We start from the raw sequence: 27,583 nt of genomic DNA, 5'->3' as shown, positions 1-27,583 counted from the left end.
GGTGCTGTCACGATATCCCAATAGCATGAGTTCGAATCCCGACGAGGGAAGAACAAAAATTTGCTTCCGCAAATTTGCAGATTTATCTTTGTTGTGCTGATATTTAGAGTAATTATAGATATATATTATAAATATAAAAAAATAGATATAAATTTAACAGAGAATAATAGAACTAGAAATACAGTTTCTCATTTTGTAGTTCTCCTCATGACCAGTACACAGCAGTGAGGATTTTTACATCACTACAATGCAGAGGTCGTCAAGGGGGAGGTCATTCAGAACCAGCTACAGATATTATGAGATTTTCCCCGATAGTGGCTCTCCTCATGACTAATGCGCAGCAGCATCGGGTTGACATTGCTACTGTGAAAGAGTCCTCAAGGGATGGTGCTCTAGAACTCACTAAGGGAAAATTATAAAGTTCAAATGATAAGAAGAAGAGGGAGATTAATCCCATCAAAAATTTTCATATTTCTTAATGAATATGCACAATTCTGATAACAATTTCTAATCTTCATTATTCATTAACCATATAAGTAAGAGTCTAGATTATTAAAATTCTGACAGCAATTATTTGTCATTGTTATCATATCTTTTCGTTGGTCAGATATCACAGTTAAAAAGAAAATGTGTTTCATCTTCGACCCCATTACTACAACATCTTGACATACTCTATTGTGTCGTGGAGTATTATTATATCTGCCTCTCTCTATAAGTAAATGGTGAGCAGATATGCGAAATCTTGTTAGACTCTGTCTTTCTTCAAATTTTTTAACAATATCAAGATATTTTTCGCAACCAAAATTGGATTTAAAAGTCAAATATGTGCAAAGTTTCCCTTCTGAGTGATTATTGAGATTTTTTTCCCAATCTTTCAACATGGCAATTTTAAATTTTCTGTTGTCAATTGGTTTACCCCTGTCAGAGGATGTTAGACAATTATTGATCAGTGAAAAAAGTTTCTCAGACGACATATACCACGACGGTTTCTTTGACTCATACAATTTCTTAGATTCCAAAAAGGCATTGTTTAACAATAGGAAGTGAGTGCCAGATTTTTCTAATCTGTAATAGTATTTAATCATTGCTTTAATCATGTTAAAATATATTGGCAGTCTGCCCAGCTCCGTTGAACACAGCAAAGTTAGTACTTTTTTTTGGAGCTCCAAGAATAAATTTACAGAATTTAGTATGAAGTTTTTCAGCAGATAATTTAGAGTAAATATGGTCAAATGAAACAATCCCATTTCTAAATTTAGCAGACATTGGGTTAAAGGCGCTCCATATCTCACTATATAAAAGGATGGGTTTTATGGTATGATCGAATACATGCATGCTTGTTTTGACTGAAGGATGTAAGGATAGAAAATCTTTAGACAATTTAAAATAGGCTTTTAGTGCCTTTTTATACAATTCATCCTGTGCTACTGTAAAGGAGCCAGATGCACAAAAATGTATACCCAAATATTTATATATATTAACACACTGTAGTTTTACACCATTTAACATAAAATCATATTTGGTAATCAATCTACCTGCCTTGTTAAATATAAGAACCTTTGTTTTATTTATATTCACACTTAAGCACCAATCATTGCAGTAATTTTGCAATATATCATTTTTTTTTTTTTGCAATCCGTTGGGAGATGTAGATAATAAAACAATATCGTCAGTATACATAAGACAGTGTAAATCTTGATTATTTATCGAAACTGGGTCCTTAGAGTACTTTAATTAGTTTGTAAAATTATTAATAAAGATCTTGAAGAGGTTTGGACTTGTTTTACCCTCAGGTGTGTTTAAAAGCTGTTAGAAAAGTTTCATTTACTCTTACTCACGATTTGCCAACTTCATACATGTTTTTAATGATGTTGTGAAATGAAGGCATAGTATGCAAATCATGATCAATACACTCATCTCGTAAATTAGCATTAAACTGAGCTGACATTTCCCATTCAAGTTTACAATGACAATCAGATAATGTAGGTACAAATTCTGCAACTCTAAAGTACAAAATGTAATCAAGGGCACTCTCCGACACAATAGAGTAGTCTACAACACTTGCTCCATGGGGAGTATAGCAGGTAAAATTACCATTTAAACCACCAAGTGTACGCCCATTTTAAATTCTGAGTTGATGAGAAATACAAAAATCACATAAATCTTTCCCTCTAAAATCATGTTTTTTATCTTGGTTTTTACGCAACATAATATTTTTATCCAAAGGATATGAATTGTATAAAGGAAGAACATCTACTTCATCTTGCATAATAAAGATCAGGATGCATTCCAGTTCTGGCATTAAAATCGCCACAAAGGAGAATATCGGCATCTTTACAAAATAATGTAATATAATTTTCAAGACATATGCGTTTGTCAACAATGTTCATTACTTAATTTTGTGTTTATCAGTCTATACTCGCTTGCACTACTTAGTACAAAAGTTAGAAATCGAGTAAAGATGTTATTCCGAAAAGTCTGTCCATAAGTTTATACTTGTATGTGTAACTGCTTCAAAATAAACATTATTTTCCCGAAAGATGATAATCAGAAAAGGTAATGCATGTGTAAGAGTCAAATCTATTTCTAGCAACAAATATGTGTCTTTCCCTCACAGCTGTGATACGTCATGAAACTCAATTCTATGGCGCTTTGTTAAAAAGCTATTTGTGACCTTTTTATAACCCGAGTAATTCGGTCCCTCCCCCGTGATCGTCTCTCCCATTCACAAGGTTAATGTAGCATCGTAGAGCAGCGGAATATAACGACTGAATTAAGTACGCTTTTAAAATGGTTGGTTGTTTACTGCATTTCGCCCAGTGGAAAATATTTCATGCATATTCGAAACAAGAGCAAATTAAGAATACATATTATAGGTAGTAACTGCAGAGTTGTTGGACTGGGATGAAAGACGTGACCTAGAATTTAGATTACAGAAAATTTGTGTATTCTAAATTATGTTAAATCGAAAGTAGAATGAGACACATGCTTTGTTACAACTTGACACAATATTCATTATAAATAACATACATGTATGAAGTTGTTTTTTTTGTTAATTTTTAATTTTCTTATTCAAACACGTATGGCGTACGCAATTTTAATCCTGGTATCTATTATGAGTTTATTTATTTTCTATCAATCAAGTAATTCTTTCCCTCAGTATTGTTCTTCTGTACTTGTTTAATTGTTTTTAGTAATAATCTCATGTTGCCCGTTGTGTGCCCATTAATTTGGAATAAAGTATATGCTGTAGATTACCGTATGACTTTCAGCAATGAGCAAAATCCATACCGTGTAGTAAGCCATAAAAGGACCAGGAATGACAAAATGTGAAACAATCAAAACAAGCAAAACAAACGGCCCGATTGATGATACAACAATAAACGAAAATAAATAGGCAGACAGCAACAAAAGACAACCACTGATTTCCAGGATTCTGTCTTGGGACAGTCACATAAAGAATGTGCATAGCGAGATTAAAAATGTTTGCGAGCGCCCAACCAATGCAAATATTGAAATTAAAATGGCAATATTTAAACTTGTAAACTATGCAAAACATAGACAATGAGCCATAACTGAATGTACAGGATCAAATAACCTCAAAGGAAATGTGAAATGTCAATGCTTATAAAGCTGCTAACCAATACCATTGACTTATCTTTATGGAAATGAGACTTGCAAATGCAAATACAACTGCATACAAAATATCATTGACTTAACATTAGTGGTTCATGTCAATAGACCATGACTGAGGTTGCGAGGCCAATTAAATATCCTAGGAAATGGGATGAGCCAATGCTAATAGATCTGCATACCAAAGTCTAAGGGTGCACTCCATACATGCCATAGTTTCGTAAATAAAATAATTTATTTTCCTCGACATTACTTGAGACATCAGATTTATCTCTCTTAATCCCAAAAAAAAAACGTTGACAGTTTCTGTATCCGTACATCCCCAGCAAAAAAGGCGCGAGAATCGTATCCCTCCGTTGAAGAAACTGGGGCAAATTTCTTACCCAGGTGCACCCTCGGTGATTATCTTTATGAAGGAGCTCCTCTGATTGTTCTTAGCCTTGCTGTTCCATTTTTATAGAACAAATAAGTCGAAGTGTATTTTCATTTATAGATATTAACTTCAGCACACAACTGATAAAAATTAAGACGACAGTTTATCATTATTGTATATTTTAATGTTTGAGGCCATTTTTCTCTATTCTTTATTTATTTTGCCCATTACTCTCTATTCTTTATATTTTATCGACCCATTACTCTTGTTTGGCCTATTTTTCTCTATTCTTAATTTTTTGGTACGTTTATTCTGTATTCTTTGTCCATTATTGCCTATTCTGTAAACCCCATCCAGTCCCTCACATAAAGACGACCTTATGATTTTTTGTTAGGTTGGTGTCTCATTACAGTATATTTATGCAACATATTAAATCATCTTTTAGTTGTACATGAGGGTCTGGATGGGGTCCTTCATTTCTGTATTCTTTAAATTTTTAGGCCATTTTTCTCTTATTCTTTATACTTTTTGCCCATTATTCTCTTTTTTTTTTGTATTTTAGTACCTCATTATTCTCTATTCTTTATTTGTTTGGTCCATTTTTCTCTATTATTATATATTTTTTGCCCATTATTCTCTATTCTGTAAACCCCCATCCTCACCCCCGTACATGTATTGACTTCATGATTTCTACACTCTGTCATTGTATATATATTCGGAATATAAAAATTTAAATTCCCATATGTGATCATATAGATCTATGTGTTGATTTTCATTCATAAAGAGGATTTCCCATTTTAAATGTATTTGGTAAGCATAATCGTTAAAGGATTATTGACCTAGGAAACACGCTCATACATGACGTAGAATTTAGTTTACAGAAAATTTGTGTATTTTAAATCAGGTTAAATCGAAAGTAGAATGAGACATGTGTTTTATTACACACCTTTAGATTAATGGAAGTATTTGACTGGATATCCTTATAATCAGACATATACTTGTAAGTAACTATAGACTCTTTACAAGACATTCTTGACTCATTTATCCTCATTTCTATTTTCTCTTTTCTCTATAAAAAAAAACGTTATGTGCTATGATAACCCAGAAGATAAAATTCCACTAGAACTAAATGACGAGATGCAAGCTACTATAAACAATTAGGGTAAAAGGGTAAATGTTGAAAAAAAGAAGAAGAACATTTTTGAGTAAATTTTTGTATAATAATTTGATTCCTTACCTAAAATATGTACAAATGTATGTGTATTATCTTGTGCAAATGTAAGAGAATCTTACAAAATGTACAAGAGTTAGACACAATATTCATTATAAATAACATACATGTATGAAGTTGTTTTTTTAGTTATTAATTTTTTGTTTGTTTATTTAAACGCGTTTGGCGTACGCAATTTTAAAACCTGATCTATTATGAGTTTATATATTTTCTTTCTATCAACCAAGTAATTCTTTCCCTCAGTATTGTTCTTCTGTACTTGTTTAATTGTTTATAATTATAATCTCATGTTGCCCATTGTGAGCTAAGCCATTAATTTGGAATAAAGTATATGCTGTAGGTCACTGTACGGCCTTCAGAAATGAGCAAAATCCATACCGCATAGTAAGCTATTTAAAAAGGCCTAGGCATGACAAGATATGAATCAAATCAAACAAGCAAAACCAACGGCCTGATTGATCATACTACAATAAACGAGATAAATAATGCAGACAGCAACAAAATACAACAACTAATAACAGGATTCTGACTTGGGACATCCACATAAAGAATGTGCATAGCGGGGATAAAAATGTTTGCGAGCGCGCAATCCATGCAAATATTGAATTGAAAATGGCAATATCTAAACATGTAAACTATGCAAAACATAGGCAATGAGCCATAACTGGATGTGCAGGACCAAATAACCTCATGGCTCAAAGGAAATGTGAAATGTCAATGCTTATAAAACTGTTTACCAATACCATTGACTTTTCATTATGGAAATGAGACTTGCAAATGCAAATACAGCTGCATACAAAATATCATTGACTTAACATTAGTGGTTCATGTCAATAGACAATGACTGAGGTGGGCGAGGCCAATTAAATATCCAAGGAAATGGGATGTGCAAATGCTAATACATCTGCATACCAAAGACTAAGGGTGCACTCCGTACATGCCAGAGTTTCGTAAATAATATAATCTATTTACATGTACTAGTAATAACGGTGGTTAGAATCCTCTTTGAAATTGATATAAACATTTTTAAAATATTAAATCAATCGTCAAATAAGGTTATAATTTCTTTTTTATTTAAGTAAGACAAGTCTTGAAATATCCAGTTATTTTTAGTTTTCTTGGCGCTCTTCGAAACTGCCCTTAAATTAAATATACAATTGGTAACAGCTGACCAAACATTTGGAAATACTTCTATGTTTAAGATTTTTTTTATGCAGTTCTTTATTAATTCAGTGGCTATCTAAACAAGACATTCTTAACTTAAGTACCCTCTGTCTATTGTTGCTGATAAGAACTTGAGTAGAATGCGAGTTATATTTGTTTTCCGAAAAATAACTTATGTCTTGTTGTTTCTGTGAGTAAATGGCTCAACCAATCACCATTATTTCGCAAAAAATTAAAAAATGCTTTCACATAAAGGGATCATAAGATTCATTAAGTATGACTTTATATTCTCTATTGTAGAAAATTGTTGCAATCATGTCTAAATGTCAAGAATGTGAAACCGAGTTTAAAACTGAACGGAAATTGGCCATCCACAATTGCAGTGCTGTTGAACGTAAGTGTAGATAATGTGCATCAAATGAATCATGAGAAAAACTGGTTTTTTTTTTTAAATTTTCACACTCTATATCGTGTAGGTTATTCCATTGGCCAGGCTCATTTTCTATCACATACCACAAATGGTCTCAACTATGCATAGCTAAATTTAAGTGCACCACATTTCACTCTGAGAAATTATATTGATCGTGTTAAAAAGGGAATGAATAGTTGTATAATTTGAAACGTTCCATCTGAAACACTCATCATACATATAGCAATGTCGCCCTGGTGATTGACAAATCACCTATCATTAAGTTGGTCAGTAACTGCCCCTATGTGTAGCTTAGATAATCATGGCATTTGTTAAGTACCCGAAAATTGCAATGATTTAATGTCACACTACAATATTGTATTGAAATTCTACTGTTGATAATTGCCATTTATTAACAATTACTATTTTCAGTCAATCGTTTTTAAGTTGCATGTTAAATATAAACAATATTAACTTAATTGGTTACCTTATATTAAAACATTACTTTTATCTCTTCAATTATGGCTGACATGAATTCTTCTTCATTTCGCAAAATCGACTTACCATCTGTCAGACCAAGCAAGAAAACAAACTGTATATTTCGATGCAAAGATGCAGACAATTTTCAGATAAAAGGGAATCACCGTATTTTTACATTAGAAAATCTTAATGTCTCACTGATTTCAAGGGGCAGGAAAAAAGATGCAAACAGATTCTGATTATGGTCCTTCAATTATCTTTATGATAATTTGTGGACAAAAAATACCACAAGGATCATAAGAGCTCCAGTCTGCAAATTATTAAAATAATATCACAAATAGAACCATTAGAGATACGGTTCCACAGTTAACTCAGCATCAACACATGCTAGACGATGATCGACTGACACAAATAATCAACAAGAAAAGCTAGAAGTATGAAATCTCGTAGTTCATGACAAATCCATTCCTTTTTAACAGAAAGGCAAACTTTACAACAACAACAAAAACATAATTCTCAGATAAAAAAACAAAGAATAATGAATGTGACCTATCGAATTAGACTTATCACCGGGTTTGTACTTACATAAGCAGCACGACGGGTGCAACATGTGGAGCAAGATCTGCTTACCCTTCCGGAGCACCTGAGATCGTCCCCAGTTTTTGGTGGGGTTCGTGCTGCTCAGTCTTTAGTGTTCTAGTTTTGTTTTGTGTACTGTTGTTTATCTGTTTGTCTTTTTCTTTTTAATCCATGGCGTTGTCAGTTTATTTTCGACTTGAGAGTTTGAATGTCCCTTTTGTATCTTTCGCCTCTCTTTTAAAAATTGCATTCCTTCAAAAAAAGATAGAAAATGATAAAACCGACAATGCATCCTTCAGAAAAATAAACATTCCGAAATAACAATTCCAATATGCTTTTACATCACAAGCAAATACAGACATCCCATAGCTAATAAAGAAAGTTTAAAACTACTTAACAACATGTTTTTGAAGTGTTAATTAAAGTCATAGGCCTGCGAATCAATTTATCATTTGTGAAGTTCAAAGATGATTCATTTCTTGCGAGAACATGTATATACAAATACAAGCTGTGTTTTTTTTTTATGTTAAAACGTTATATTTCATCAGTATTTGTTTCTTTTCATTGTTTTTGTAGAAGAACAGTGCATTGTATCATATTAAATGACCATAACATTCCCAAAGCCCATCCTATGAATTATAAAATCATAAATTAGTATGAGGAAATGTCTACTTATTTACAGGAGACAATATTTACAGATGTGATGTTTATCATACACTTGTATAACATTTATCAAACAAATATTAACCATATCAGGAACTAAATCACGTACTAATTGATTCAATTATCAGGTTTCGTGTATGATTGTTGTATACTTCTAATGTATTATTGTTCTTCCCTGCGCATGTATCACTCTGCTCAACTCTTCATAACATTGCATATGACGTCTTTTTGACGTCAAATATGCTTGACCATGGCTCAATAACTTATGATTAACGTAATGATGTTTGACCCGAACTATCAAGTGCATGTATCACTCTGCTCAACTCTTCATAACATTGCATATGACGTCTTTTTGACGTCAAATATGCTTGACCTTGCCTCAATAACTTTTGACCAACGTCTTGATGTTTGACCAGAACTATCAAGTCCTCGACCAATACTGATGAACACTAATTATACCCCACGCAACGAGTTGCGGAGGGTATAATGTTTTTGACCCGTCTGTCCGTCCGTCTGTCTGTCCGTCCGTCTGTCCGTCAGTCCGTCCGTCAGTCCGTCAGTCCTATTTCTTGTCATCGCAACTCCTCTCAAACCACACAACAGAATTTCACGAAACCTTTTTAGATAATAAGGACATACTATGTAGTTGTGCATATCGACAGGAAATTACGATTCAATTTTTTTTCTAGGAGTTATGCCCCTTTGAACTTATTTACTTTAATGTACTACTGCAACAGTTTGTCATCGTAACTCCTCTCAAACCACACAACAGGATTTCATGAAACCTTTCCAGATAATAAGGACATACTACGTAGATGTGCATATCGACAGGAAATTACGATTCAAATTTTTTTCCAGGAGTTACGCCCCTTTGAACTTATTTGCCCAATATACTACTGCAACCTTTTGTCATCGCAACTCCTCTCAAACCACACAACAGAATTTCATGAAACCTTTTCAGATAATAAGGACATCACTACGTAGATGTGCATATCGACAGGAAATTACGATTCAATTTTTTTCCAGGAGTTACGCCCCTTTGAACTTATTTGCCCAATATACTACTGCAACCTTTTGTCATCACAACTCCTCTCAAACCACACAACAGAATTTCATGAAACTTTTTCAGATAATAAGGACATACTACGTAGATGTGCATATCGACAGGAAATTACGATTCATTTTTTTCCCAGGAGTTACGCTCCTTTGAACTTATTTGCCCAATATACTACTGCAACCTTTTGTCATTGCAACTCCTCTCAAACCACACAACAGAATTTCATGAAACTGTGTAGATAATAAGGACATACTATGTAGATGTGCATATTGACAGGAAATTATGATTCAATTTTTTTTTCTGATACAATTTTTTTTTCTTACACTTATTTTATTTCTCCAATGACAATGTGGGGACGTGGGGTATGTGAGCTCGCTCACTAATGTTCTTTCATTCTAAATTGAGTGAAGTTTTTTCGATACTGGGATTTCTTAACTTGACACAAACATGATTCCCTTTTAAAATGTTTTTTTTTAAATTGAGTGAAGCTTTTTCGATACTGAAATTTCTTAACTTGACATAAATATGATTCGCTTTTAATATGTTTTATTTTTTTAATTCAAAATAAGTATACGCAATGTTCCCCTTTTTAAAATTGATATTATTATCTATAGTATTTTTCCAATAAATCCAATATTTACTAAGTCTAGTTATAACATTACAAACCTCTTCAACGTCAATTTTATCTATATCAAAATCAATATATGTAATATCATGTAACATATAAAGTTTTGATTTGATGATATATGTCTTCAATTCCACGATTGACAGTCATTGACAACGTTGCTCGCAACCTAAGTCGACGTTTCCGTAATACTTTAAATAATTTATTTTGATTATGATATGTATTGCATTATAATTAAAATTTTAATGCTCCTTTTTGTAATTTTATTGGAGTTTAAAATCGTTGACCGAAGCACATTAAATGTGTATAAAGCACGGGGGCGCTTCATACTGAAAAAAGTGCACACGATCAACGCTTTTATAACCCTAGAACATTATCATGAAGAAAAATTCAAAAGGAGTTCAGCTGGATGATACAGGCACAGGAAAAATCGATAAAAATGTCAAGTTTTCTGGATATTTGTAAACGTTATCAGAATATGGAAACTCAATTTTACGATGTCCAGGTCGTTAAAGTATTAACTTATCAAAATGTAAATACAATGTTAAAATGTGAAAACTAACCCGTATTTTTATTTTATTGCTTCGTTATCATGAAACTAAACGTGTTTGTGAATTTAGCGGAGTAACTAGCGGCGAAACAATAAGTATGGTTTCCAAAACTTTACCATTTTTTAGACTTTCCCTATTCCAAATTTTAACGAATTTTCTAATTATCAAACACGTCATTTAATTTCCACACTTTTTCTTCACCTACTTTTTCCCAAAGATTAAAAAAATGTTTTTCTCCTATGTTAGTGTGGGAGTGGAGATGAATTTTTAAAAACCGTCCACATTTTGCGACATCCGTCATGTACTATTGTTGTAAACAAACTTGACAGTCCTCCTCATTCCTTGTGAAACATAGGATTGACCCAGTCGCTTTCCACCTTACTCTATTTTGGGCTTTTCTTTTTGATTCGTTCCAGGTATATCTAATATCAAGCTTTACTTATTCTTTATACACGTTTCCACCTTTCCTGGTCTTTAACTTTCAATATATTTTTTTCTTGCTGTTGTTTTTTAGACCTAGTTTTTTGCGTTTTATGGAGGTTGGTGGTTTCGTCTCTCATGTCTTTCAGATTGTGGAATAGCAGAGCCAGATCGTCTACAAAACCTAGGTCTTCTAGCATTTTTACAAAACTCCATTGTATACCACTGGGTTAGTGTCTAGTGCTTACTTTGTTACCAGTCTATAGCTATCAAGAATAGTGTGGTAGAAAGTAGGCAGCCTTGTTTCCCACTAGTATTAACCTGGAAAGGGTTTGTGAATGATGATTCATGTATCACCTGAACTGTGAAATCCTCATAATATGCTTTGGTCATGTTAGACGATATTCCATAATGCATAATCAGTTGCCACATCCCTTCTCTGTTGACACTATTGAATGCTCTTTCAAAATCGATAATGTAGAGGGATGTTTGTCGTTCTTTTGAATGTCAAATGATTGTACGTAGAGTTTCTATTTGGTAAGTGCAGCTTCTGTTGGATCTGAAACCAGCTTGTTCATCTCGAAGTACTTTATCAATTGCATCCTTTATCCGGGGAGTATAATTGATAAAGTACTTCGAGATGAACAAGCTCGAAGTACTTTATCAATTGCATCCTTTATCCGGGCAGTATAATTCGATCGGCACAGAATTTACTTGCTACAGGTAGAAGTGTAATGCCTCTCCTGTTTTCACATAGACCTAAATCCTCCTTCTTTGGCAGCCTTACTAAAAAATCAAACCTTTAACCATTATGTAAGTATCTTTTTCTTCCTCCTGGATTTTATTCATGAATTTGTACATGTATTCTATTATCTGATTTCCTCCAGATTTAAAACTTCAAGTGGTATTCCATCTATGACTGCTGATTAAATTCTAAAGTGATTTGAGGCCTTTTTCACTTCAATTTCTTGACATTACCTGTTTTTATGTTCACATCTTCCCTGGTTCTACTCTTCCTGGTGGGTCTGGTTCTTGTCTATTCAGAATTTGATAAAGTATTCATTCCATCTTTCTGTACGTTAAGATTGCCTAAGGTTTTTCCATCATTATCCTTAACTGGTTTTACGTCTACTAAAAGTTTTGGTGATATCAATCAAGGTTGTGATGCCGCCCTTGTATGCAGCAAATTCTGCTTCAGTTGCAAGGTCATTATCATATTCTATCTTGATTTCCCTACACTATTGTTTCCTTTCTTTGTTGAGATCCTGGTGTTCGTTTTGTGCCTCCAGCTTCTGTGCCTTTGTTCTTGCATTATTAACTTTTCCCTTCATTTTCATTCTCTCTTCTACTTTATTCCATGTTCCATGTGACATCCAATCTTTCTTTTTGTTTGTTTTCCTTCCAAGCACCTTTTCAAACGCTTCCTTGATGATATCTCTACCTGCTTTGCATTCATTATCTATGTCCAGTTGTGGCCCATATTTTTCTGATCTCGATTTGGAATTCATCTTTAAGATGTAGTCTTTGAGCTTCTCTACGTTGTACTTTATACGTGTTTGTTCTACTTTTGTCCCTTTCGCAAGTATTTTTTTTAACTTTTGGCTATGACGAGTTGGTGTGAGCTGACATTGGCCTCTCTCATAACGCTATTGTCTAGTAGTGAACTTTTCCATCTTTGACTTATCATGATGTGGTCAATCTGGTTTTATGTTTTTACATCAAGGGATTCCCATGTCTCCATGTGTATATTCTTATGTGGGAACAAACTGCCTCCTATAAATAGTTTAATCAAACTGATTATGTGGATCATCAATTTAAAATTCACGTTATTTCTTTGCAGCAGAAATTGAAAAATGCAAATGCAATGAATGCGGAAAAACATTTCAAACTGGGAAAGGTTTAAAAATTCACATTACAAAAGTTCATGGAAAACCATCATGTAAAAGAGCATCCAATTCTAAAACCACAGAATCAACAATCGAACAAGAAATAAAATATGACAAACAATTGCCTTGTCAAACATTGGACAAGAATCAAGACCATGATGACTGCAACTCGATAATATCAAAAGAAATAGTTCCCGATATGCAGGACGAGGCGACATCTTCATTAAAATCATCAGACAATCAAGCAGGTATGAACGTGTACAAGATACACATATTTTGGGGTTTTTCTCTCCACTTACATTAAGTAGTATCAATTCAATTAAGTGGTTAGTTGTTTTGTCTTTTTATTGTCATATTTTACAACACTTTTAGGGACAGTTCTCTAAATTATAATGTATTCAAAGTGCTGGTTAGTTTTCCTAGATACAGTTTAATTTTAATAATGACGTTTACATCGGTCGAATCTTTTACTGTGTAAAACATTTCATGTATGAAACATATACCACAAAATAGATATCTTTCCTTTTAGTTCGTCAACAAACTGAAAGGTATGATGCACAATATCGTTGATACAACTTACAATTTAGCAGCATTTTTTTCTTAATATAGTATCGCTTTCATTTGCATATGGACTATACGCAATCAAAAATAATTTAATCAATGGTACTATCGCTTTCATTCAAACTCTATCCTCTAGCTGCGGATACCTGTTTGTATTTGCTAACGGTAAACAATGATTTGTACTTAATACATGAATAGCACCAGGAAAAGTGATTTTACGAAAATATTGCTCTGTGGCATCTACATAATATTACTGGATTTCAAGAAAATAAAAGCAGGCCTCAAATTGATAATAGATTAATGCTTTAGTTATTATTTAAATAATTGGAGTAGATTCTGCCTACTAGTCTTGATTTTTTAACATTTTAACCGCTTATTAACATCTTTGAGATGTTCTAAACAGAAGTTATTATGATACTTTTCACCTTTACATTAAATAATATGTACTAGTAAAATTATAGAATATCAACATAAATTCAGAAATTTTAAATTTTGAAATATATTTGTCTACTTTATTAATAAAATATTATAATATTTCATAATTTTTCTGAGTTACGCTTAAATGCTTCTCTATTCACGCTAAAGTTATCTATTGTCAAGTGAACTAGAATGTAATGTAATTTGAAAACCGTGTTGATAGGAATGCACGAGACGCATTGTTGTTGTTTTTTGTCTTAACAAAACCAGAAGTGGCTACGTCTTATATATGTCCTTAACACCAGTAACAAATAATCTGTAGAAATTTTGCATTTTTCTCTAAATATTTGGTAAATGTACGAAAAATACAATTGTAAAAGACGACTGAACAGTAATTTATATATTTTTAATAGATAAATTTGACAACACTTGCTTGTGTATAGCTTGCGAATGCAGCAGTCAGTGTAAAAGTGTAATGTTGACTGCCAAAATAATAATGTCCATTTAAAGGTAAAATACAGAAAAAGTGAGAGAAAAAAAAAACATATAGATTTAGCTCAAAATGCGGTTTCTTTACTATGAAGAAGCTTTCATTCAAGTTTTGCAAATTCCGTGAAGGTTTAACAAAGTTATTCAAGTTTTAAGTGTTTAAATTAAATTATCGTACCTGTCGCTAAATTGCAATTTATCTTTTTCTTCAGATACACAGATATCAATATGGGTAGTTTTTTTTTGTAAGGACATGGCTCATAACTAATTTGACCAAAAACTATGTATAAACTTGACTTTTTAAGTAAAATTCAAAAATTTCGGCTTTTTTACAACTAAATGTTTTGGACTGAAATTAAAAGCTTGTATATACCAATCATAGTTTTTGAGGAATTGTACATTTTTTGCAATTTAAGGGGCCAAATTATGGCTCTAACATACTTTCTCTTTTATACACAATTTCAAGTCAGGCAAAAAAAAACGTTTCAGTCTTGCTTCAAACAATATAATAACAAATTAGTTTCATATGTGTATTTTTGTTGACGGAAGATAACTCATTACATGAAGTGTTATTATAATTCAACCAGTGCAATCGATTAGTTTTCAAATGAACATAAATAAATATCTAAAATTAATGGTAAAAGAACAATGTAATCACATAAAGTAACAACAGCAGAAATTGGGCGACTGAAACAAACGTCTTTTAAAATATAGGTGTAGTAGGTAAAAGATATGAATGGACAAAACTGGTCGTTAAAGTAGAAATGTATTTTCGATTTCACTGATATAACTACATAATCATTTGAGAGTATAGTTGGGTTTTTTTTACAAAGAACTACATGTGTATTTATCTATGTATTTATTAGTGAAAAGGCTAATACATGTTATTCATTTAAATTGAAGACACAGAAAAAGCTGTATTCAACTGCGATCAGTGCAAAGGGTCATTTAAATCAAACAGAGGATTGAAACAGCATGTTTCAAAATCGCATAAAGTTTCCACGGAAAATGCACATGATAGTCCAGTCTTACCAACAGATGCAGATAAAAGTGATACATGTAACGCAGGACTTGGAAAGAAGGAAAAATCATTAACCGATGAAGATGAATTCCAGAATGTAGATATTGTGGAAGCAAGCGCAAATGAGGGTGAAGAGTCGGTTTTAGATAATAGTGAGTTGGTCCCTTCACATATAAACGAAGAGACGTCCATGCTTAGTTGCATAACTGTTTTTCATTCAGATAGTATGACTCAAAATGTTCTTCTTTTTGTCTTTCTGTTGTTGCAAAGATTGATGAAACGAAAATTCCTAAAATCCTAAAATCCTCAATGGAATAATTTGTCATTTCACTATCTGAAAATACAATTTCTTTTAATAAGTACTACATGTGTATTTATGTATGTATTTAATGCTTACATATACATTTATTTAAAATTCACTTTACAGGTGTTCAAAACGCTGTGTTCAACTGTAATCAGTGTGAAAAGTCATTTAAAACAAACAGAGGACTGAAACAGCATGTTTCAAAATCACATAAAGTTCCCACGAAAAATGCACACGATAGTCCAGTCTTACCATTACATGCAGATAAAAGTGGTAACGCAGGACTTGGAAAGAAGGAAAAATCATTAACCAATGAAGATGAATTCCAGAATGTAGATATTGTGGAAGCAAGCGCGAATGAGGTTGAAGAGTCGGTTTTAGATAATAGTGAGTTGGTCCTATCACATTTAATCGAAGATAACACGAAGATACGTCCATATTTAATTTCATAGTTTTTATCATTCTTTTTATATCTCATGATGCAAAGGGCAAAACGAAAATTTTAAGTTCAACAATGCACTAATTACCGAAATGAAGATATTATGGAAGGAAGAGCAGGTGATGATGAAGAGACGGTTTTAAATAATAGTGTTAAAGGGGATTTTAGATTTCTATAAAATTGAAAGAAGATTGCCAATATGCGGTGTAAAAATTGTATGATAGTCTCAGAAGATAAGAAAACATGTGTAATTTGATCATGTAGCGGATACATTTTATAAGGATAAAATGTATTCATTTTTAGATAAAGCTTCATTCGGTATTTTTGTTACTTTACTTTTTCTAAAGTTAAAAAAAGACAACACAAATCTTTTAGCATACATCATAAAAAAAAATCCAAAATATTTGAATATGCTTATGATACATCAACTCAATACGACACCAAAGAAGCCAAACGCAGACTAAAAAAAATAACCTGAACAATAGACAAATATATTTTCATGATATATATATGGTCTCGAGTGTTGAAAAATGCGACTCATTTCGACAGAGACTAACAAATGCCATTAATAACAAAATCCTAAAATGACATTAAAACTTAAAGAATGAGTATAGGGAGACACGATCTGGTGCTATGCCTTGAGTAAAAAAAGACGCGAAAATTCATAATGCCATGGCACAAAACTAAAACTTCGTATTTTATCTGGCCTTACAAAATTATAAGCCAGGTATCTTTGACGAGTTTTTTTTTTTTTAGCGAATTGATTTTCATCAAACAAATTATGTGACGTATTGATTGATCAGTAATTAATTTAGTACTATAGAAGAAACAGTGAATGCAAGATATATTCATGATTAGGTATAATGGTGTAGAGTCACAGTTTCATTATTGTTTTGAATTACACACAGAGAGGTCGTGTCAATTGAAGAAGTCAGTCAGTTCAGTAATCTATTGTATGTTTGCCATTAAAAATATCAAATGCAGACATTTTCAAGATAAAAGTTGTTAACCGACAAGGGAGACGCATGAAACAGTGGCTATTTTTCTAAGCCATCTACGGCATTACTGTCTTTCTCGTTAGCAAGGTAATTAAGTCCATGCCAACCACGCAATTTAGTTTTGATTTATTAATGGAAATTAAATGGATAATCCTTTACATTTATATGTTTACAAATTGCAGGTTATAAAGAGGATGGAGTCAGATGCAATCACTGTTGGAGGTCTTTTAATACAGAAAGAGGTTTGAAACAGCATATTTCAAAATCTCATAAGGCCTCTATGAAAAATGCACACAATCAAGTGGTAGATCCAGTAGAAAATTGTACCGACCATGTAGATCATGGGAAAATAGAAAAATCATCCATTGAGGAAGCCGAATACTTGAATGTTGATACTGTGAAAAAAAAAGCAGATGATGATAAAGTAACATCCTTAATGCTTTCCGTAGCAAGAAATAGCACAGATACTTCTCTTGATCTACAAGGTTATCTTTTTATTATTATTTGATTATGGGTTATATTTTGATAAAAACATTTTATATAGTTATCAAAAGGGGTTCCGAAACGGGCAAAATGTAAACAAGATGTGTGTTACTGTAAAGTTTAAGGGCTTTATCGTAATAAATAAATTTTAACATTTATAAAATCGCCTCTGTGTACAGAAATATGTTAAATAAGTTTTATTTCTGAATTGATCTTTCATATAAACATCGTGTGTTAACTTGTTTATAATATAAATTATAGCTTTCCCACTGACAAAATGATAACTTAAAACAAACTGAGTGAATAATTACTGGAAACTTTAAGATGTTGAGTTGTTTCCAGGTATTAATTAAAAAACACTTCCCTTAGCACCACTGAAGAGACATTAAGTGTTGAAATGCGCATCTAGTGCAGTAAAATATGTACCAATGTTTGAATGGAAAGTCTACAATAATAATGTTTACATTTTGCAGTTAATGAAAACGATATCTTCAAGTGTAATCAGTGTGAAAGATCATTTAAAACCAAAATAGGTTTGGCACAGCATGTTTCAAAGTCACACAAGGTGTCTACGGAAAATATCTGCAAAGATTCAGAGGAGGCACATGCAAATGAAAGTGGTAATATAGAACATCGAAAGATAGAGGTTACATCTACAGAGGAAGAAGAACATCGTAATGTTGATACTGTGAAGGGATTGCCAAATAATAATGAAAAGTCGGTTTTATATGATAATCAGTCGGAGCTCTCATCTACAAACATTTGTGAGTCGGCTACAATTCTTGCCTTTGAAGAAAATATTAAGAACACAGACACTTCTGCTGAGTTACAAGGTCAATATTTTAAGATACTAGTTTAAAAACAAGATTCCTTTTGTTGTTGATCCAAATGACGAAACGTTTGCAATATTTTGAAATGTTCAAGATAGGTGATGATGTAAGAAATATAGAATCCCATTAGACATGATTGAATAAGAAGTATTAGAATATACTAAAATATACTTATTAAATTAAACGTTCCTACACAATGATGACAGAAATTGTTTGACAAAAAGAGAGGTTAACTAGGTTTTTTTGCATTTAAGAGGGGTTACACGAAGTGCAAAAATAAAATTGAGAATGTAGATGGGGAATGTGTCAAAGAGACAACAACCCGACCAAAGAGCAGAAAACACCGCGAGAAAATCCCGCACCTGGAGGCGGGCTTCAGCTGGCCCCTAAACAAAAATGTAAAGAGTAGGTTTCATAAGCTTTGGTTTGCTATTTCTTCAAATCAACCCATGTGACCTTTGCTTAGCATTATAGCCTTCAAATGATGACTACCTAAAGCATAATAGATAATCATGTCATTACCATGTATGTATGGCGTTTTAATTTACAAACCATAAGTACACCCAGATATTTTAAGTTTTTCATCAATTTTTCTCTCTATTTTGTCATGTTTGTCAAATTCTATTGTTTGTTGTTGGATTCTTACAATTGTAACCTATTGCATCCAAAATGATCAAGAAAAGATTGAAAATATTAAAGCAGAGTATTCAGAAGATGGAAAGAAATTGTAGACAGAAAAAAGGTAAAAGAAACATTTGTTTTGTCATCTATTCTATGCTAGTCTGCAATGTTGGAGAGTGTACATTGTTGAAGATGCAAATAGACCTAAGTGAGCCATACATGATCCTAAGAGCCTATAGTTGTGTATGTAGTGTAAATCGAATCAAAACATTCAACAGTAGGTAGCATGCATTTTCCATGTCAACATAAAAATAACTTGAACATTTGATTTCAGTAGAATCAAAATCTCCCTATTCCACTGAAGAAGAAGAAAGCGACGACGATTATGAAGATGCTGTGCTGCCTGAAGAAGTTCTAGAATCTAATGAAGAAACAAATTCTGAATCACTAAAAGGTATATAACCACGAAATTTGTAAAAAAAAAAAAAGAAAATAGTAATAAATTTTGTACATAAGAATAAAAGAAAAAGATACGAGTTTATAACCTACTTAGACTTTACGGTCATTTAGTGGCACTATTAAAACAATGAAGTTGGTTATGTTTGAAGTCGTATAAGTATGACGTTTCACTTATCATATAAGGATTATATACTGTGAAAATGATGTAGAATTGTTGAAGTTTTTTGACAATTTCCTTTTAAGAGATTGTTCAGCGTGATACAAGAACAGTTACGCCGAGGACTAGGCGACTTGTAGATAAGCTGATAAAAGAAAATAGCCTGACAAAATCAATAACTTCCGTAGCAGTAACAGAAACAAAGAAACTTGTGGACACTTTTTTTGAACAGCTCAGAGAATTATCACCAACATTAAAGTGGCAGAGATTTAATTCAGGATCGTATTACGATAAAACAAAGGTAACATTCTTGTTTCAATATTCATTTGAAAACATTATCCCGCAACATCAGTTCATGTCGGTATTCAAATTAACATAGTAAATTAAGATATCAATTCAAACAAAACTGAAGCTCTACATCAATGGTTTTGATTGATTGATTGATTGATTGTTGGTTGCTTAACGTCCAGTGGCAAATATTTCATGCATATTCAGGACGAGAACAAATTAACAATAAACACAATAGGTAGGTTCTGTAATAGGGGCGTCTGGGATCAAGGTCGGAGAAATTTAGACTGCCACAGGAAATGAGGGTATATTGGCTAGGGACAGGTTTTGAAAGATATTGTTTGCACTAATAATGTTAAAAGTTGTAAAAGTTGACTGAATAACCATTAGAATGATTAAATAATGCATATGCATATATATAGATCTTTAAGTTATCTTAATTTAGGAGCTCTATAAACAACACAATTGATAAAATAGGATGTAATATTTCGTTTGTAATATAAGATTTCTATATGTACAGCTAAATTTCCAAACGAAATCTGGTTTACTCTTTGAAAGAATTTAGTACAGGTTTTAAGTATTTTTTGGAACGAAATATCTGACGGAATAATGTATAAGTTATACATAGATTGCGTTAATTGAAATAAAAAAAACGTCACTACAGACACGTTCCGTCTATTCGTTCTTTTAAGATTGGTCACTAATATAATTCGTGAACTTCAATTTTACTTAAAAAATATAGAGAATTTCATAAATTTGAATTTTTTTCTGCTTGGAACTTTTTTCTAATAAATGTGTTTTATCTTGACTGCTTCTGTTTTCTCACGGTTACGTGCTTTCTTCGAGTGCGAAAGGAGATGCTGCTTGATCCCCGACCGGGCAAAACGAAGGCTTGAAAATTGGTATTTATTTTAACCTGTTATCCGATAAGCCCGATTCATTTAAGAGTAAGTAAGAATAAGAATAATGTGTCCAGGTAGAGTGTCATGTTGTTCTGCGGACTGCTTGCTACCTTATGAACTAGTACGTTAACAATCCACCTCAGTATTCTGGTCTAGTACACACTGGCAGGGTCAATATTCATATCATTATATAAATAACACATACCTGAGAGGGTGATAGAGCAGATTGTTACCCCGAGAAAACATTGTCAACTGAGGCGAAGCCAAGGTTGACAATGTCTTTTCGAGGGGTAACAATCTGATCTATCACCCTCTCAGATATGTGTTATTTAATTTATTATACTGAATGTTCTGGTATTACTGTCGATTAAATTTCAAATTCAAAGTAATAAACTATGACGTCTTGTACATAACAACCATCCGTATTTAATAAAGCGCACACTTGATCAAGCGTCTCCGTGAAGGGTAATAGAGTACTTGCCATAGGATAGAGTCGTATTTAATAAAGCGCACACTTGATCAAGTGTATCCCTGAAGGGTAATAGAGTATTTACCAGAGAAAAGAGTAAATTAACACCCTCGTATAAGCCAATCAAAATATTGCATTTTTACGTGAAGTATAATAAATAAAATGTTCTCGTCCTCACGTGTTTGTAACATTATAGTCGATGTTATGATTATAATTATGTTTTTTTTATGTAGAACGACCAAGCTGATGAATTTGATATTATGATATATCCAGCTAAAATACAAGTTGAAGTTAATTTTGACTCTCCAATTACTGGATTTTACAAAGTTAAATTTGAATCGCCTAGAGTTGATGAAAATTTTAAAAACCTAGAAACAAATGGCTACATCCATCCTGCCAAGTTCAAAGAATATGTGTTTGGTTTATTCGACAAAGTATTCCAATCAACAGATCATCATATTTTTAGAAGAGTAACAAGTAAGTGACTAGTTATTTCTTTCTATGTAGTTTAAGTTACAGCAGTAATACAATTAAAAAATGCATATTAAAGGAAAGTTTTAATGCCGTTTACATAGTTTCATAGAAAATGTCAACAGAAATCGACGGTAACTATTCTGAAACGACTTGAGAAAATGGAAAGATGTCAGTGTTCTACTTTTGTACGGTATTATGTCTGCTTCTTTAAAGCGGTGCAGTTTTTAAGACATGTGCGAACGTTATTATTATTTCTTTGCATGTACGTATACTGCCTTCTTAGAATGTTCATATTTCATCATTTTTTACAGAGAAAGAGAGATCGGACAACAGCAGTCCAGCATACACTATCATTTATAAAGGCATCCCTGGAAACCCTATAGATATAGATCTAGTTCCGTGTTTCCGGGTTAATACTTGGCCATGCATTGCAAGAAAAATCGACCCGACCTGGATACATTCTAAACTTGGAAGTGTAGTTAACGATGCTATCCAATGCCATGACGTCGTTTCAAAGACCTGTCCAGACGGTAAGATTAATATAAGTAAAAAAAGGACAAATTTTAATACTTATTTAGTTCACTTCTGGATTTTTGGTGGAGTATGTTTTGCCTTTGGTTGAAGTGGAGTTAACCGTTGGTCTGTTCTCTAAATAACTTTTTGTTAGTTTGTTTCATTTAATCACGACTTTAAGAGAAGTCTACATAATATGTTGGATTGGCAAAAACCGATGAACAATGGAAAATAACTCTTCTTATGAAAAATTCCACAAAATCGATAGTAAAACAATGCCGGTGACGATACTGATTAAAAGTTATTTCTAAACAACAATCGTACATTTCAAAGAAAGAATTTCTTAAACTGCGTTATTTGAAATAAGCATGCAAATATATAGGTTCCACATAGTCCTTAGCATGTTCCAATTTCCCAAAATATACCTTTTTTCCACATCTTAAGTTTTCGTGAACTTTCAATATAGAAATGTTGTCTAATTTCATAAGTGTTAATCTTTGCTGCATATTATTCGATTCTTTTGGTATTTTTTTCTGGACTTCTCTGATCTAGCTGCATACATATACGGATAATTGGCATGTTCGAGAGATGTATACAGCCAGTAGAAAAATAATTGAAGTTGGCACTTAAACAAACATTCAAATAAATCTGAAAAGGCGCCAACAAAAAAGTTATTGTAGTATTTTACTATTATTAATACTTCAATCAGATATTTGCATAATGTCGACCTTTTGTAATAAACCAGATCATGAAACTATGCAAGTAACCTCTACAATGCTTCCGACTTTAAAGAACTATATTAATGTATTTGTGACACTCAGTACCAGTAGCAGCTAATTTTTGTCATATATAAGATAATTTTATTAATAAAACTTATTATTGTGTTTCAAAATGTATTGAATAATTTCAGATGTTGAAGACAGAGATCTTTTCTGGCGATTGTCATTTTCATACACAGAGAAGAAACTGATCAACTCTGCTAACAGTGTCGACAAATTCAGCACAAAGAAAACAGTATTCAGACTAATTAAATCGCTCATTCAAGAATTGAAAGATAATAATCCAGAAATAATGAAAAAATTCTGTTCATATCATATCAAGCAGTTTATGTTTAAACAATATGATGACTGGGGGGAAATATATGACGTCGCAAAAATTCTTAGAAATGTACTACAGAAATTGTTGGATCAACTGTCAGTTTCTCCCCCTTTTATAGATAATTATTTTATAGAAAATGATAATGTTATCAGATATGTTCCTCAGCCCGAAATTGCTTTGGTTGTAAAATTTCTACGAGAAAAAATGAAAGAATTATGAAATTGATATTTCTATATGCCTTGACAAGGTAAACAAAGTACAAATGCACATCATATAAAAAAATTAAGTAGAAAAATTCAATAAAACCATCTTGAATATACACAAAGGTAAAACATAAGACTCAGATCTACGTCTGGTTCCTATCGAACTACTTTACTCTTTCGTAATACTATCTGACGTTACAGTATCAAATCGAGGTCCATATGTTTATCTTCTGATCTATATAGACATCCTGTACTGTATGATGTTATCAGCCAGCACGTTGTAAATCCGGATCATTGTGTTGGTCTAAAACAAATTACGGTATATTCATATTTCTTTAGCATGTTATTGTCCCGAATATTTGTCTCTAGACGTTAAACAAACATCAATTAATCAACAAATTCAAGTCAAACTTTTGTCAATATATGAAATTTGATTTATAGATTAAAAATCAAGATCCTCCGAGAGTTTATAAAATGCCACACGGCAGCTAAATCAACAGCTAAATATATATTATCACAGCAAAGGATAAGGTCCAATATTTAGTAGTCGCGAAGTCACAACTCACCAATATAAACTTGATGTTAGTATCTTTTAATAAAGTTTAATACAATTTGCAATCATTACATTATTGCAATAAGTCCTCGAAAAGTAGTCGAAAGAATTGGAAATAGGTCTCCGTTTAGAGGGTATCGGAATTTTGATTATTTCTTTATTTGGCGTCAGGTTTGACTCCGATTTTGGGGTACTACATCTATTTGAAACTAAATGTCGATGTGAGTTCCAGCAAACATTAGTAACAACAACAAATGTGTTTTTATACATGTTATCAATATACTTTACTGCATGTTTTATCTTATTTTTAGGTCACCTGGCCCATAGGGCCAAGTGAGCTTTTCTCATCACTTAACGTCCGTCGTCCGTCGTCGTCCGTTAACTGTTACAAAAATCTTCTGCTCTGAAACTACTTGACCAAATTTAACCAAACTTGGCCACAATCATCATTGGGGTATCTAGTTTAAAAATGTGTCCAATGACCCTGCCTACCAACCAAGTTGGCTGACATGGCTAAAAATAGAACATACGGGTAAAATGCAAGTTTTGTCTATTATTTTGAAAACCTTTATAAATAGAGAAAATCTGACAGGGGCAAAAATTTTCAGAATGTTGAGCTCTACCAATTGTTCATTTAAGTCAAAACTGTCAGGGGACTTCTTATAGGAGTTGTTGCCCTTAAATGACAAATTTTACCCTTTTTTTTCATTTTTGCCTTTTATCTTGAAAACTATAATAGATACCGAGAAACTTTTAACAGCAATAATGATCGGCAAGACAAGATCTACAAATAAGTCCCATGATTGAAATCGTCCGTCGACTCTTTATAGAGTTATTGCCCTTTGATGACGAGTTTTACCTTCTTTTTTTTGCGTTTTGCTTTTAATAATTATAATAGATAAATAGAAACTTTGAATAACAAAAATGATCAGCAAGGCAAGATCTACAAACAAGTCAAATTTAGCCCATATAGTTAGTAGACTGTCACTCTTTAAAGGAGTGATTTTTCTTAAATGAGGATTTTTTTTTTTACCCTTTTGTGTTTTGAGCAAAAACTAAAGAAGATAAATAAAACTAAACAGACAAAACGATCAGCAATAAAAGATAAACAAAAAAGAGATTTTTGTCATGAATTCTATACTCATCAACAATGTTAGTGTAAACAATATTTCATTATGAATTATACGAATTACAAGATAATATATATTCATATTCACAAATAGGATTCAGAAACAAGCAGCAAGTGCTTAACAATGTTAGAGAGTGTCCTTTGTTGAATATGCACATAGACCTATGTGAGCGACACAAGAGCTCTTTAGAGCCTCTAGGTATGGGTTCTTGTTGCTAACACTATCACCTTAGTGCATTTTCAACTTATTATGCCCCCGCCGTAGCGGAGGGGGCATTAAGTTTTACCCTTGTCCGTCTGTACGTACGTACGTACATCCGTACGTCCCAAAATTGGTTTCCGATCTCTAACTTGAGTTTGCCTTAACCAAATGTTATGAAACTTATACACAATGCTTATTACAACAAAATACAGATCAAGTTTGATTTTTGGTGGCGTCACTTTAACCGTTCTAGAGTTATGCCCCTTTATTAATGGAAAAATTCCAAAATTTTAATTTTCCGTTCTCTAACTTAAGTTTGCCTCAACCAAATGTTATGAAACTTATACACAATGCTTATTACGACAAAACACAGATCAAGTTTGAATTTTGGTGGGGTTACTTTAAACATTTTCGAGTTATGTCCCTTTATAAACCAAAAAAATGCTAAATTTTTAGTTTCAGTTCTGTAACTTTAGTTTGCCCCAACCAAACATTATGAAACCTATACACAATACTTATTACCACAAAACTCAGATCTAGTACAAATTTGGGTAGCGTCACTTTTATTGTTTTCGAGTTATGTCCCTTTATAATGTTGTATGCAAGCGGGGGCATCATCTGTGTCCATGGGGACACATTTTCCATTTATTTTATATGCAGTTGGTTAAACTTGTATCTATTTGCAACATTTGGAAACTACAATTTTAGAACATTTTTGATCTCACCTAATCACGATTTCAATCTTTTTAAATCCAATGTTATTGTATTGGCAAATACAGAAGTCAAATATTTGACTTTAAGTTATTAATTTGTATTTACAAATTCAATTTCAAGATCATGATTTAAAAGACAACATAGTCGAAAGAAAAAAAAGAAACATTAGACTACAACAAACATTATTATGCGTACATTGTGTTTATTTACTAGATTTCTTGTTGTCCTTGTGTGGCCAAGTCAGAATGATATAGAAAATTTGTTTTAAATTTATGCATTTTTGCGACATGATAATCTGAGCAGCAGATAAAGATAATATAAAGTCGAAATTATTCAAATATAAAATTAAGAAGGACGAAAACATACAGAAAACTAACCAGAATAAGACCGAGTCTCGGCGAGGTGTATATTGAATTCAACCAACAACACTTACATACCGGTTGTGAACTACTTTGAATGAAGGTGGGTGGCCCATGGTACATACATGCATGATTCCTTTGTATAAAATATCTATAATATTGAAATTTGCATTAGATATATTGTAGCATTTTGATTGTCTATAATTGTTTTTGTTTTTGGTGTTTTCAGTTAGAATTTTAAATTGTGATAATATGTTAAAGATATAACCGCGGAATAGTTTTTGTAACAATATGCATTATTTTGATTTAATGATAAAAAGTGGCAATTAAACTAAATAAAAACATACACATTTTCGTATTTTTCTTTTGGTCAAAGACACAGTTATCGTCCTTTGAGTATACTCAAACTGTTTAAGTATTTACGAAAAAACTTGTGTATTTTTTTCATTATGGTGCAATGGAAAGTATCTTTGCTCATAATAGTCTAGTAAGTTCTGTCTGAATGTGTAGAAACTACCGTCATTCGACGCTTTAAATTCTCATATGTCAACATGCTTTTGTCGTCAGAGTTGGAACTACCAAAAGTTTTAGACAGTACAACAAACCATGCCTGCCACCTCTGCCTAAATAATTCTGAATAATAAACCTTGATAAACCGTATATATAATGTTTACGCGCTCCCAATCCATCTTCTTTACCTATATATACCATATGTAGTAAAAGGTAAAAACACTATACAAACTGTAGTCCAGCATCAAACAGAATTACCACTTATATTAGAGGCCTACTTTAAAGTAACGCATCACCTACGCGTTAAATATTGAGTTAT

At 32.4% G+C, this 27,583-nt stretch overlaps 1 protein-coding gene across 4 annotated transcripts; it reads left to right on the top strand.

Annotated features, from left to right (window-relative positions):
- Positions 1–4,584: 4,584 nt before the first annotated feature.
- On the top strand, positions 4,585–27,108 carry LOC127728452 (uncharacterized). Of its 4 annotated transcripts, none has more exons than XM_052235835.1 (12): positions 4,585–5,006; positions 6,702–6,795; positions 13,029–13,319; positions 15,442–15,711; positions 15,987–16,250; positions 17,483–17,785; positions 18,257–18,616; positions 19,569–19,688; positions 19,937–20,151; positions 21,743–21,986; positions 22,295–22,513; positions 23,407–27,108. In XM_052235835.1, the coding sequence occupies exons 2-12, from the start codon at positions 6,717–6,719 to the stop codon at positions 23,811–23,813; spliced, it is 2,772 nt and encodes a 923-aa protein (XP_052091795.1). In that variant the 5' UTR covers positions 4,585–5,006; positions 6,702–6,716; the 3' UTR covers positions 23,814–27,108. The 4 variants fall into 4 exon arrangements, with proteins under 4 accessions (XP_052091795.1, XP_052091793.1, XP_052091792.1 ...); XM_052235833.1 differs by having other exon boundaries at positions 13,026–13,319; positions 19,572–19,688; XM_052235832.1 differs by having other exon boundaries at positions 13,026–13,319.
- The last annotated feature ends 475 nt before the right edge of the window (positions 27,109–27,583 follow it).

Source organism: Mytilus californianus, unplaced genomic scaffold (genome assembly GCF_021869535.1).
Source record: "Mytilus californianus isolate M0D057914Y unplaced genomic scaffold, xbMytCali1.0.p SCAF_2, whole genome shotgun sequence".
Classification (NCBI taxonomy): domain Eukaryota; kingdom Metazoa; phylum Mollusca; class Bivalvia; order Mytilida; family Mytilidae; genus Mytilus; species Mytilus californianus.
This window is presented reverse-complemented; position numbering and strand designations above follow the sequence as displayed.

Coding starts and splice junctions, on each gene's coding strand:
- LOC127728452 (XM_052235832.1), top strand. CDS start 6,717: ATGTCTAAATGTCAAGAATGTGAAACCGAGTTTAAAACTGAACGGAAA. Junction 16,251..17,482: donor AGAGTCGGTTTTAGATAATA/GTGAGTTGGTCC, acceptor TACAAATTGCAG/GTTATAAAGAGGATGGAGTC. Junction 18,617..19,568: donor CACTTCTGCTGAGTTACAAG/GTCAATATTTTA, acceptor ATTTGATTTCAG/TAGAATCAAAATCTCCCTAT.